General features: G+C 34.4%; 1 protein-coding gene across 4 annotated transcripts in view; it reads left to right on the forward strand.

Annotated features, from left to right (window-relative positions):
* The window catches only part of Tenm1 (teneurin transmembrane protein 1), a 796,988-nt gene that overhangs the window by 518,621 nt on the left and 263,053 nt on the right, over positions 1-15,314 (forward strand). For all 4 annotated transcript variants that reach the window (XM_015498499.2, XM_048797132.1, XM_048797133.1 and 1 more), the window contains 4 exons: positions 5,479-5,678; positions 6,929-7,139; positions 12,417-12,518; positions 13,952-14,146. In XM_015498499.2, coding sequence (XP_015353985.1) covers positions 5,479-5,678; positions 6,929-7,139; positions 12,417-12,518; positions 13,952-14,146 — 708 coding nt within the window. The remainder of the gene's footprint in view (positions 1-5,478; positions 5,679-6,928; positions 7,140-12,416; positions 12,519-13,951; positions 14,147-15,314) is intronic.

Consider the following 15,314-nt stretch of genomic DNA (forward strand, 5'->3'; position numbering starts at 1 on the left):
GGCTATTTCTGCAAAATGAGAATTGGAATTTTGATAAGGATTACACTGAATCTGTAAATCAGTTTGGGAAGTACTGCCATCTTAGCAATAGTAAGATGGCAGTACATGAACATGGAATATATTTCCACTTATTTAGGAACTGTAATTCTTTTCAATGATGATATATTTGAGTTTATATCAATTCTAGTTTTCACCTAGGAAATTCCAGGAGACCGGCTACTTCATATACTATTAGTAATAAGCATACAGAAATCCTACAATTTGTATTATACTCTGAGATTGTATAATAACTCCAAACAGCCTTATATTTGGAAACTAACTTATGGGAATGACACTTAATGGTCAGTAGACCCATGAGAAGAACTGTGGAACTTTATTTTTTTTTTTTTTAGGGAATTGCACATTTTTACAGCAAAATTTAAAGAAATCCTTCTAAAAAGAGAATTATGACTTTTATATTATACATGTTCAATAAAATATATATGGAGTCAAAATAAATCTTTAATTAAGGATAAAATTTTAGCAATATTTCACTTCTTCATGAAAAGAAATATGTAATACCAAATAACCTATTGTACTCAAATATGAAGTCTATCAGGTTCTGGACATAATTGTTTATACTCATATAGTAATATGTCTCTCAAGATTAGTTAATGAAATTCTCAACAGAGTCAGCAATTTATTTTCAGTGTCAGTAAGCTAGAGGGATTTTATTTATATTATAAGCACATTTTATTTACAATGAATTCCCAAAAGCCTATGTGTGTAGATACTTTCAGTTCTTCCTCCCTCCAAACCTTGCACTGAAATGTCAAAATAGATTCTCAAAGTTACTGTGAACAAAGTAAATGATCAATATTACTATTTTATTTATTCGTTTGTATAATTATTAAATAAGTGCCTGCTATGTTCAATGTTCATTCTTCATTTTTTTTATCTTGACTTCTCTTGGGTTATATAATGGATATAAAAACATGATATATAATATGGATATTATCCATGATATATAATATGTATAATCTTCCTCTGAAGAACTGAAAATCAATACATATTTTTCTTCAATATAAAAATCATATGAGCCTACATAGATGGAAATGGTAAAGCTTATGCTGTATCCTCTTCATCCCTTCGTATTTTTTTTTCTTTTGGGTGCCAGGGATTGAACTCGGGGCTCTCGACCACTGAGCCACATCCTCAGTCCTATTTTGTATTCTATTAGAGACAGGGTCTTACTAAGTTGCTTAGCACCTTGTTTTTGCTGAAGCTGGTTTTGTATTCCTGATGCTCCTGCCTCAGCTTCCCAAGCTTCTGGGATTACAGGTGTGTGCCATCACGCCCAGCTCTTCATAGCTTTTGATCACAGGGAACAGAGATTGGTTTTACCTCCCCGTTTTGCTCCAAGAACCGATATTCTAAATTTTACAGAGACTTGTTACTATGAAACTAGTATTATATTTGTAGGACCATAATGATACGTAAATCATGAGACACATACACTAGGACTAATTCAGCTAAAAACCATACCAATGTCTTTTCAAAAATTTGAACATGCTAGAGGATGAAATAAATATTTTCTTAATGCCTATTTATTTTTCTTTTCTTTTGGACAGGCTTAGATACTTCTCATGGAATTTACAAATGTCTCTAAAAGACTGCTCAGATTACTATTATGGGCAAGAGCATACATAGCCTTTAATGTAGTCATCTTCACATAAAGAACTAATAGTGGATACTTTTTAATAACCACATGTCAAAATCTTCTACCAATGTTTGATTGTTTGACATAGAATCATTGAATGAAGCATATCTAGCTATATTAAGTAGAAATATATATCCAGAATATAGTTATTTACCCCCTATTTTAGAACAATGTTGTTACTATTTTGTTACTATCCAGGTATGTGTCTGGATCTCAATGTATGAAACCTTGGTTTAAGTGATGCAGACATTGCTCATAGTGTCTGACATAAATTCCAGCTCCCCTTCCTTTTTTTTTTTTTTTTTTGCCTTCCGGGAAGCTTGACCTCTTCTTTTTGAACTAAGCTACCATCACTTAATGTGCCATGCTTCAACACAACCTATCTGCCATTGGCTTTTCCTGCTCAGCAGTTGATGCCTGTGTTGCAACCTATAAAGAGGGTGTTTACCTCAAACTAAATTGGGGGATATTGGTGAAACTGTGATAACTATAGTACTGCACAGTGTGATATGATTTGTGGCTCTCTGCATTTCATTCTGAATTTGTACAAGGAAAAGTTTTCTGTTACTGGCGAATATGGTCTCCTTGGGCCTTTTGATATGCTTCAGCAAAACAAGTGATTAAATGATAAGTGAAACATGAACATTACACAAACTCTACCTTAGTGTTCTGCTATTAACAATTTGCAAAGGATCACAGTCAGTGTTAAGTTTGACCGTATCTATTTCTTACGTATGTTAATGCAGAATTTCTTCAAAAAATCAAATTTTGTAGTTTTTCTGCATATAATTTTCTTCTTTTTAGTTTGCTCCACCTTTGAGAAGATAATGAAATAATAAATGAGCTCATAACACTATATTGTAATCCATAACTTATTTTGAGAGTTGATAAAAATGGAGCAGGCTACTTAGTGGTATAGATTACTAAAAGGGAGATATCTTCCTTTCTGATGTACAAAGCTCTGAAAGGTTAGAGGCTGAGAAATTTTTCATCTGCACACTGTGAGAACTTCTCTAATACTAACTCACTGCAACTACCTTGTTTTATTATCTTTATTTAAATCATGGTCCACATACTCATTACTATATTGTCATCTCTGTTCACTGGTCTTAAATGTAAGCTCTCAAAGGGTAAGATCATCATCTTTTAAAATTATTTTCACAAATAACCTATGCAGATGTGCTCTAAATATACAGTACTGTTAATGATGAGGAAACTCCAACAACACAACTTTATGAGTTTCTTTTGATTTAGTGAATAACATTTAAGTAGCCTCATTATGAAATATATCATGCCATAAAGTGCAGAAGGAGGAGATTTTCTAGCATTTGATGAGTTGATATGGAAAGATTAATATCCATCAACCAGTTTTGACTAGAATTTTAAAAATTACATCGAGTCATTAAAAGTGGGTTTTTAGCACCTAAAAAACAATATTTGTTGACCCTAGAACATTTATAATTGTTTTAGATTTATACTAGCTTGCTTGGCCAAGTGATGCACTTTAAGAAGTGATAAAAGCCTCTAATGAGGAGAGCAGTCCAATAAACTAAACAATTAGTTGAGAACAAAAGTGTCCACATAAACATGGTCTGTTAATCATTTGCTCATTGAAGACATTTGTCAGTTCTAGGACCTTAAGAGTTAAATGTTTAATCAACCCTTTGGGAACCAAATTGCTCTGTCTCACATGGAAAAATGTAACTTTCAGTGAAAAATAAGGTCCTCAGTTGGTCATTTATTATCTCAAAGGGTGTATTTTATTATAAATGTCAATTCCACAAAATTATGTGTCCTGTAATACATAATTATGTTCAAAATTGCATTTGAAATCTATTATTAACAGTTAACAGTGAACATTCTTAAAATAGTTATTACTCTTGGCCTTAACACAAAAAGCAATAATGGAAGTATTTTAGGGAGTTAAGAGCTGCAAGGCATTGGCCTCTGAATAAAGCCACTGCAGGTGTGTTTCTTAATGGGCTGTTAATTTTATAGCTGGTGAACACAAAGGACAGAGACCATGTGTGTTTTTAAACTGTTTGGTGTGGAGATGGAGTTGATGGCTGAAAAATATAAAGGTAGTATGAAATGAGGCCAAATTGAACTTTCCCCTCCTGAGGTGTCATCTTCCTTGCTTAAGATCAAGTCAAACTAATTCCCTTTCATCTTCTTGTATCCCTTCCCTCCCTACTACCAGATGACAAAGGAATGCATATTAAACTACAACATCAGAAATAATTAGAAAATATGACAGTTTCCTCTCTCACAAAACAGTTCCTTCTATTTTTCTTATTTTTGTTATCAGCACTGTCTAAATCACCAAAAACTCAGAAACATGGGGTCAGTTTTGACCCTCCCTTAGCCTTCACACGTGAGAACTTTGCTTCTCAGGGTGTGAATTGTGAACCATGCAGCATGAGTATCAGCTGAGAAATTACAAAAACTGAACGTGAATTTGCATTTTGACAAGACCCTCCTTTCTTATACAATTAAAGTTTGAGAAGCTCTGCTATAGAATTTTCCTTTGCATTGTTTCTCAGGCATTCCTCCTTCTTTCCATTCACACTAAATTATTTTTCATTGGAAATGTATATTTTCTACATGAGTCATTTGGGTTGACACTAAGTGTAGATCTTCATGTCATTTCACCTGAGTCATTGCCCTATAAATTCTATATTATTCTTGTATCTCCCTTCTCTAATTCATTCTAACTTCTGCCCCAAGATTAGTCTATCTAATGTCCCCTAACCTCTTTTTTTTTTTAGTGTTGGGTATCAAACCAGGGCCACATGAATGCTAAGCAAACAATCTACCGCTGAGCTACATCCACAGCCTTTCCCTCTTCTTAAAAATATTTAATGGATTTCCATCTTTTACTAAATAAATCTGTTCAACTGGCATTCAAGGCCTTATAGAATATGATGTCATTATTTCCCTCCAGTTCTTTTTCTAACTACTCCTTTATTTATACACATACTCTATACCATAGCTTTACAGTTTTCTTCCTCTTTTCGCTTTCTTATTCCCTAATACCCTTTCCAGTAGCTGTGTTGAAATCTTTTACCTCATCTAAGACTCATTTTCAATGTCACCTCCCACAAGAGTCCTATTATCATTCACTCACTCATTAATTATATATGTATTTATCACATACATTCTTGGCCTACATGTACCTACATTCTTCGATGTACTGGTGATATATCAATGAACAAAGCAGCAACAGATTTTTCCTTCCCAGAGGGGAAAAAAACAGGCAATAAACAATAAATAAGTAAAATGCGTGGTATGTTGCATGATGATAGATGCTAAAAATAAATAAAAGAGGATAAAGACAGAATTGAGAAGTATCCCTTAGCCAAATACTTTTCCATCCTTTGAATGCCCAGAGCACTTATTTCCCTTTACAATATGGTAATTTGTGCACTTGTCCTATTTCCTCTGTTATTTTCAAAGTTCCTTGAGAGCAACAACTGCATCTTATTCATCTTTGTAACTCTTGCAGCTACTAAGGCGGCACTTGGTAAATAATGGTTAAAATGAATCAAGTTGATTGAAATAAATGCAATAGAAGTTTAACAAAATGGAGACTGACATAGTGGTTGGTAAAGGAAGGCTCCTTAGAAGATATTTAATTTGTGTAAGGCTTTGAAAGATGGGAGAGGGTAGGGATGAAGAAAAAGCTGATTAAGTTGTTTTGATATGCCTATTCTTGAAATGCTAAAAACCATTGCATTACAAATTAAGATTAATATGTATGTAATTTTCTCTACCTTCAGTGTTTCAGAAGGGACGAGCAATTGATACCGGAGAAGTTGACATTGGCGCACAGGTCATGCAAACCATTCCACCTGGCTTATTCTGGCGTTTTCAGATTACTATCCACCATCCTATATACCTGAAATTCAATATTTCACTAGCCAAGGACTCTCTGCTGGGAATTTATGGCAGAAGGAACATTCCACCTACACATACTCAGGTATTTGATACTATGTGTATTTTCTTGAACCCTTTTAGAGGATTGTAGGTTAAGCAGTTTAAAGGTTATGATTTTTTAAATTGTGTAAGTATTAAAGGTAAGGGCAGAATATTATACAAAGAAATATCCAGAATAATCACACTCTGATGAAAAAAAATGGCATGGAGAAATAAGGAATAGCATTTACCGGGGCAGACTCAGAAAAAAAGCATTTTAAAAAATATTCATTAAATTTGACCTCTGCTTTCTGGAACAGGTTGATTATGAGCTTCCCAGCCCTTTCACCTTAGAGTTAGTGCCCTCGGTTCTTTCACTGGTTTGTGCATCCTTACCCCCTTCCCCTGATGAAGGAAGGAATGAATATCAGTAAAGAGTTGATTGCAAATAAGTTAAAAAGGCGCTGTTTTTTATGCCTTACAGGTAAATATGGTTCTTTTTTATTGTGAATAATAACTCAAATATGTAAATCCTCTACAGTTTACATAGCTTTTCAATAAACCTTAGCCACCACATTGATTTTGTTTTCTTTCCCTTATTTTTTCCCTTCAGTAGTCCATTTGGAACCCTGTTCCATCTAAGAAGTAGCAAAAAGAATAAACACCTTGGCCTTGCTTTTTTTCCCCAACAGATATGACTAGAATCAAAACCTTACCTTCTTGGCCAGAATAAACAGGGAATCAGAATGCTATCAACGGTGACTCTTAAAAAATATAAAATATTCAAAGAAACATGTGCTATGTGCTTTTATAATGATAGTGGGGGAAGGATTTTGAATATTCTAAATGTGTTACCTCAAAGGTATTAAATTATGATGAATGTTCTCAAATTTTTGACTGTTCATTTATTTGTTTTAAAAACCATAAAACAGTTTTTAATTTGTAGAGAAGGTCACAGTAACATTTCTAAGCAGAATGTGTATTTTCAAGTATCTTCTATCAGATACTTTAGCAAAATGTCAAGATTCTCTTGCATAATACTCAAGATTTTTTTCTATTTCTTAGTTTATGGCTTTTAAACAATTATTTTGAATGCTCTAAATCTGAACTGTTTATAACATTTATAAATATCATGATAATTTTTTCAAAATTAATAAGTTTTGAGTTCAAATATACTTCAGAATTAATAACCTTGGTCTTCCACTTTGCCCACGTCCAAAGCAAAGAAATATGGAATAGATCAAGTGAAGTCAGAGATGTTTGCCAGTCTAGAAGTAAAATTAGTGCTCATATTTGTGTCTGTATTTGTTCCAGTTTGATTTTGTAAAACTAATGGATGGCAAACAACTGGTGAAGCAGGACTCCAAGAGCTCTGATGATACCCAGCACTCCCCTCGGAACCTTATCTTAACCTCACTTCAGGAGACAGGTTTCATAGAGTATATGGACCAAGGACCTTGGTATCTGGCATTTTACAATGATGGAAAAAAGGTGGAGCAAGTATTTGTGTTAACTACAGCAATCGGTAAGCTGCCTTGGCTATAATTTGGATTTACAGTATAATTCTAGAAGATATAAGTGATAAAACCATACAGGTACTATGTAAGCTTATTGCTCATCCTACCCTAAAGTCATTATTCAGAATAGGTCACTATGAGAAAAATTTATATCGTTGTTATTGATGTTGTATCAATGCTGGTTAAGATTTTTAAAAATTTCCATTCTTTGCTGCTTTTCCAGGATACTTACTGTTTGCATCTTTTTAACATGTTCTCAACAAAAATAATTACCTGGCTAATGTTACCAAGGCTACATAGGTGAACAACAACTTCAGTGAAGAAGGGAATAAGCAAGAGAAGCCTTGTTATTTCAAGTTCGAATAATAAAAGAAAAGGCAAATAATACCTTTTAAAATAGACAAACTGGCATCAATACAGTTCTTTAGAACAATTGATTCTAGAACCATTAAGGCTTCACAATACAACATAAGAGTATTTAGAGAAGGATATTAAGGATAATAACTTGAGTCATTCAAAGTCCTTCCTTTCAGAATTTTTTAGTTTGAAAATCATCACAATGGCTCTTTCAGTGTGTTCAGGGTCTTTTAAAACATGTTCTTTTTAAATACAATGCCTATACACACTCTTATTCACTGTCACCCTAGTTAGTCAGAAACATCTCACTCTTCTGTCATTTTTTGCCAAATTCATTCCCCATGACCCTTTATGTGAATAAGGCTGAGCTCTTTAGCAATTATAGAGTCCTGAGGGTAAACAACTCATAGACACCGTACAGTATTGTGTGAATTTTCCTAAGACACGTGTCTTTTAAAAGAAGAAAAAATATTTTACAGCTGTCAGTTTTCTATACAAATCTTACCACTTTATCCTTTAGTTAACCTGTTCAGCCATATGTTTAGGAAGATGTGTTGACTATTAATAGATATACCATCTGCTCTTTGTAACATTTATGTTTTATTTTTACTTGATGCTGAAGACCTTCAGTGAGTAGAAAATGGCATTACAGCCATACAATTATTAAAATTTTCCTCTAAAGTAATCAGAAAGGCAATAAAATTGCAATGATGATTTTTCTCCTAGAGAAAACCTCTACTGCTCTTACATCTTCCAAAAGAAAGTGTTTGTTAAATAAATAATACATATTTTGAATATATATATTCAAAATATATATATAAATCACATCACTATTTTGCTACTCATCAGACTCAGTGTGGAAAGTTAAATGGATGGACTTTTCATATTTGTCTATGCAGGCCTTATTTTGGATTATTAGAGGTCAAGTTACTACTTCTAAGAAATTAGAAGACATGAAATATTTGTAAAGATTTTCTCTCTTCCTGTTATTTTAATACATGAACTTTTAAAAAACACTGACCAAGTGATTAACCTTTCAAAAATCAGTAGACCCAGAAATGTATTTGGAGCTTTTTTCTGTATCTTACTTCACCCACTAAGAACCTAATACTTGAGATCCAATTTTTGTATTTGCCTTTTGCTTATGCAAGAAAGCTTCTTTACCTTTCTGTTGTCTTTTTAAGAATAGAGGCAACAAAAACATTTCTGCTACTGTTTATTTTTAAAAATTCAAGTAAATTTCCAAAAACAATTAAAGACATAAAAGTAATTTACCTTGAATTCCCTCTATTGATTTTTATATGTGTATAGTATATCTTAATCAGAATAAAAAGAAGCTATTATATTTCATTAAACAAAGTGAGATTTGTGTGAATTTGCTCTTAATGATGCTCATTCATCTATTTCATAACATTAGAGTCACTTGATCCTGACTACATTTGGTCCACTACTAACAAAGATCGAGACAGAATTAATAATTAGCATTCATTGAATGTTAAATTGCCTATATTAATATATATTATTTTCTGGTAGGATAGGAAGAGTTGTTGATATTACTTAATCTCAGGCAACTTGCTCTATAACATGATAATATATACCACTCATAGAGTGCCACTCTTCTCCAAGCACTATACTAGATGCTTTACATTCAGTTAGCTTGTTGGATTCTCATCACAACTCTGATAGCTCAGGTACAGTGATACATATATTACAAATAAGTAAACAGAGACTTGGAAAGAGTAAATCATTTGGCAAGGTCTCTCAGACAGCAAGAGGCAAAATGGAGATTTGAGACCCACTATGTCTGATTCCAAAGCCCATGCCCTTTAGACTGTACTCATTCCATAAGATTATTTATTACCTTAAATTTGTCCCATGAGAAAAACTACCAGAAGCAAATCCTATCATCAGTATAGATGGGAATACTAAGGGGCTTTTTACTGTAGCATATGAATGAGGTTTTAAACATATAGCTTCAAAATTATTCTTAACTCTAATAAACTGCAGTCTGAGAAATGATTCTGAAATAAGATTTTAAAGATAGAAGGCAAAGTTTACTGGAGGCTAACATAAATAGAAAAACACTTTCTTTTTTTTAATCAATAGTTGTTTATGTTTTCCTGCTAAAGTTACCACCTTCTTGGAGTCCCTAGACTGTCCCACTATCCCTTTCATACCTAGTAAAGATGGCAACTTCAAAATCCTCCTTTATTGCCTTCTCTTCTCATTTACATTGCTGGGGTTAAGCTCTGTGCAGCAGTGTGAGCCCTGGGATAGTTCTTATATAAATCAATAAGATGTAGGGATTTTTATTTATTTTGATAGCAAACTTTATTATATATTTTTTCAGAAGAGCTACATTCCCACAAGGCTGCTTCCATAAAATTGTCAATGGGATCTGGTGTGAAATTAAATTCAACTATATTTACTTTTGAAAGCTTCCTCCATGGCCTCCTATTAACCATCTAAGCTAGGAGAAATCCAAATGTGGATTTAAGAACTGCTACTACTGCTTGGTAAAATAAATTCAGATAAGTAGAAAATACAGAAATAACTTCTAATCTCTGAATGAAAAAAGACTCTTTATATTTTTTTTTCATAATTGCTTGTTAAATGCATTAATAATTTTCTGGAAATAGCTAATGTTTTATTGAGTTAACCATGACTGGCTCTTTGCTGGATATTACATTCTAGCCAGCTCAATTGTAATTCAGTTAATGTCATGTGTGACTTGCTTATTGAGTTCAGAGAATGAACTATCATAAACCTGCAAAGGGTAATCTGATATATTCACATGTGGGTGAGAAGAATAATCCCCTCTAATAATACGGTAGCTAAAAACACAGCCACTGGGTTCATTCTCAGCTTTCTAAGAATCTCTCAGATGGACTAGATACAACTTTCTTTTTCATCTTTATACTGCCCAAGGCAAAACTCCAATATCTAGGCCACAAGTTTTCTAACTAGGAAATATAACTATTTAAATCATTGGTTCTCAATTGTGAACACATGCACATTCAACTCTGGTGTTTGTTATAATGTTGATTACTGGACTACATCCTTCAGAGAATGATTCAGTAGATCTGGAGCTGAAGCCCAGATATCTGTCTCGTAAATGCTCCTGATGATCCTACTGATACAAATGGTTCACAGGCCACAATTACAGAAAGTCTATTTTTCAACCCTCATTGTGAGTTCTCACTTTCATTGTTCAAAGGAAGGTGCTAGGATCACTTCCTAGAACTCTCCTTGTAATTGGAAATATCTTATCCAACTGAAAATTGGATTGAAAAAGGAAAAATTGGTACATATGAGAAGTATGAGTTTAACATGCCACAACATAAAACACTGAGTTCGAGAGTGCTATGAAAAATTTATAAAAAGGACTAATGGGAAGAGAATAACACACACACACACACACACACACACACACACCATATACACACAAACTGAAACAGTAAAACATAGAAACCATCATAGTTCATAGACTTAGAATTTGATCATTATTATATATGAATACAATTTTAAACTACAATTTAAAAGTCATTGTCAGAGACTATAGTTTTCCAGATAAGTTACATAAGATTTATCACAGTTCTGTACTATCATAGTTCCACACATCTTTATGTCACCAGATCTACCTATGGGCACCTTCAAAGGCTTCCCAATTCCCCTGAAGACTATTCCCTGAGAATGGATTGAAAGAAAATTAGTGGCAAAGAACTAATAAGCATTTATAGCCAAGAAGGCATTTCTCAACAAATACTTAGGTTCTAATGCTTTTAGTGGTGGTGAATTTAATATGAACACTTACTTTAAAAGCCTTCCATTGTCACTTATTAATGAAAATTAAATACTGATTGTCATATTTAAGCTGTCAAGATAGTAGATTAGATCTTCTAAGTTGCTAGAGAAGAAGCTTTATTTGCAAGAACCTAAGATTGAAAAATAAACAGTTGTCTTTATCTTAGGGGTTGCATTTTTTTTGTCATTTATTTATTTATTTTTTTTTTTAATTTTTTATTGTGGGTTGTTCAAAACATTACAAATTTCTTGACATATCATATTCCACACTTTGATTCAAGTGGGTTATGAACTCCCACCTTCACCCCATACACAGATTGCAGAATCACATCAGTTACACATCCATTGATTTACATACTGCCATACTAGTGTCTGTTGTGCTCCGCTGCCTTTCCCATCCTCCNACAAGTGTTCCACGCCGGCAGGCCACCGGGCCTGATCCGCCTGTCGGTTGCAGGTTTGCCTACCCTGCAGGCGCGGGCGGCGGCTCTACTCTGCCCCTACTCCAAATGGGGTGACGTGTCTGTCGTACCGGCAGGCCACTGGGCCTGTCCCGCTGGTCGGTCGCAGATCTGCCCACCTTTCGGGCACGGGTGGAGGCTCTGCTCTGCCCCTACTCCAATTGGGGTGTCGTGACTACCCCGCCTGCAGGACGCTGGGCCTGTTCCTGGCACGGGCGGCGACTCTGCTCTGCCCCTACTCCAATTAGGGTGGTGTGAGTACCACGCCGGCAGGCTCCTGGGCCTGATCCGCCGTGGGGTTGCATTTTTTAAGCCTGTTTTGCTTTGGAGAAATGTCCTATAATCCTCAGACATTTTTAGCTTTATAATGAATGTCTCTTAAGAATACAATTAATCTATATCCTTTATGCACTTTAGAAGTAAGGTTGGTTTTTAATTCTGCTCTCAAATAGCCAATTCAGCAAATATAGGACCCTTTTAATAATCCTATACTGCATGTGACATCTTACAGAAGTCTTTGGCATCTGATTTTGAGCAGTAAATGCTCTGTAGATAGCATAGAGCAAGATTGTCATAGGCCCCGAATTCTTCCAACTTAAAAAAGAATAAAGACTCTATGGTTGAGAGATTTGTTCATTTTTTTCTTTTTCTTTATGTTAATAGAAATAATGGATGACTGTTCAACTAATTGCAATGGAAATGGAGAGTGTATCTCTGGCCATTGTCATTGTTTCCCAGGATTCCTTGGACCTGACTGTGCTAGAGGTAATGTTGCTCTGTGATTCTGATTGGTTTAGGGAAATAGATGTCATTTGGGAACTCAGAATTAGTAATAATAGTAATAATAGAAGAAGTAGAAGCAACAGCAGCCGTGCCCCACCACTACCACCAAATGCCAACACCTAGTATACCAGGCACTGTTCTAAATACTTTGCAATGTACTGTGTCCTACCTTATGCCTTATGAGGTAGTTCTTTATAATCCCAGTTTTATGAGCAAAGAAAGACTTCAGAGAGACTAAAAAACATCAAAAGTTACCTAATAGCTGGAATGTATACCCAGATTGTCAACCAAACCACTTTATCATGCTTATATTTTCTTCATAAATTCATTCACAATAGACTGAGTTTAAAAGTGGGCAAAGTTATTTTGTGCTTATACACACCAGTGTTAACTGAAAGGGGTGGGTAATCACAATTCAGTAAATAGCCTAGAAAGTAAAGGTTGGAAAATTAAATTTAAGAAATTACCATTTCCTAGACTTGCCCATAGTTTAATTCTTGAAAAGCCTGTGGTAAATCACACTATGTTTTCACATAGCCTTGCAGTTATTATTTTAGAGGTGCTTTCCTGATCATTTTCAATGTATTAATAAGGTTCCCAGTGTGCTAATACTTTAATCTCAGGTTTCTCAGACACTCAGTTTCCTTAGATTAAATTTCATTCACCACAGAGTTCTAAACCACTAGCTAGATTCCAGAACCATGATAGATCTCAAAGATAGGGGGGTAAGGAGAGTGCTGATAGTTGGAATTCAAAAGCAGAATGAAATAGAAGATATAGACTTTTCATTTAAAAAGTCCCATAGTTTTCATAGGGAGACAAACAATGACAAAACAGAACAAGTGTTCCAATAAGATTCTGCACAATGTATTACAGAAGTAGACATGTGTCCATTATAAATTTAACCATATAGCTTTTTAAAAAAATTTTATTTATTTTTTGTTTGTTTTTATGTGGTTCTAAGGATTGAACCCAGTGCCTCATACATGCTATGCAAGCGCTCTGCCACTGAGCCACAACCCCAGCCCTAAATGCATAGCTTTTTAAAGATGATATTTTATAATATGAATAACTCACTATTTATTAGTTCTGAATTTTCAGGTTTTGCTTCCTAAAAGCAATATACATCTGCTTGAGGAAGAAAAACCATAAAAGAGAAAACTCCTAGATGATGATGATGATGATTGAAGAGTTTGGTAGGATCAACAGCAAATACTTGATATAATTTCTTCATTCAGGGTATCTTTATAATTGAACGCACTTCAGGAAGAGGAAAATTCTATGTAATCATGAACATATGCCCATTTATTTAATAAAGGGTAACAGAAATAGTGGTTTATTTGGCCTGAAATATTATGCTAGAATATTTTGAGAGTATTAAGAGGAACATCACAAGTTCATTTGCCAACCTTCAGATTCATGCCCTGTTCTGTGTGGTGGAAATGGAGAATATGAGAAAGGACACTGTGTGTGCAGGAATGGCTGGAAGGGGCCAGAGTGCGATGTTCCAGAAGAGCAATGCATTGACCCAACATGCTTTGGCCACGGCACCTGCATCATGGGAGTCTGCATCTGTGTGCCAGGATACAAAGGAGAAATATGCGAGGAAGGTGAGAGACTCATTTTAATCTACTGCTTCAGCCTTTTCTTTCTGAATTTTCCAGGTGTCATTCTATGCTTCTAATAGAGATACAAGTAGTCTTTGCAAACAATAAATGCTAACATGTCCTTAATATATGTGCAGAGGGGTGGGATCAGGGAAGTTCATATATCTTCTGACAGTATCTAATATTATACATGAGACATCTATGACAACTACTAAGAAATAATTAAAAATGGTGTTTTCCTTCTTATTTCTAATACTGTTTAATAAATTTGAGAATTTAGAATTTCCATGGATGATTTTTAGCTGTTAGTTCATATGCTGTCCTTATTACAGAGTACATTACACTACATCTCACTTTAAAGAAAGCAATAAAAATAATGATATATGCACATTTGGAGGCATTTTGCAAATGTTTTCTTTGGGAGTAATTTGTAATTACCATTATTATTATTGATTTAGATTTTTTATTTTTACATACCTTATGCTGAAACTTGACCTCTGTGTCTAAGGAAGCAGGCTTACCACTAATGAGTTTCAAAGCAGTGCCTTTATATTAAATTTACCCCAAAGGAATCTTTGCAAAAATATTTTGATATGGCAATAGTTTCATCATTTAAAGAGATACTTTGGAAAATAAGTTTACTAGTAATCAGACCTTTTTCATGCCACATTCCTCAAACAAGACTGATTTCAGAAATAATATTAAACCATTACCATGGGAGATGGTCTCATCACAACTGTTGTTCAGGAAAGAGGCTGCTGAAAATACACTATAATTGCTTTTTAAAGATGGCTCATTAAGACTATTACACAGCATTCTAAAGGGTTTAATCTCATTCTACTCTATGAACAAGCAAGACTTTAGCTTTCCACATCCTGTTAGCAATAGTAGAATTTGGGTTTGAAGATTATATGTGTTCTAATGAATGGCATTGGGTCTATACAAGGCACTGGAGTTTCTAAGTTACTTTTGGAAGTTGTTTTAATGCTAACCTAACTATAGTCATTATATTTAATTTGTAAATTAAAGTACTACATGCACACACACACCACTAACAAAAAAAATGGTGTCTACACACACACACACACACACACACACACACGGCACCACACAGCTCTTCAGGAAAACCCTCAGAGCCCAACTGCCACCACCGGCTTCCCACAAGCCTCTC

Source organism: Marmota marmota, unplaced genomic scaffold (assembly GCF_001458135.2).
Source record: "Marmota marmota marmota unplaced genomic scaffold, marMar, whole genome shotgun sequence".
In the NCBI taxonomy this organism is placed as follows: Eukaryota; Metazoa; Chordata; class Mammalia; order Rodentia; family Sciuridae; genus Marmota; species Marmota marmota.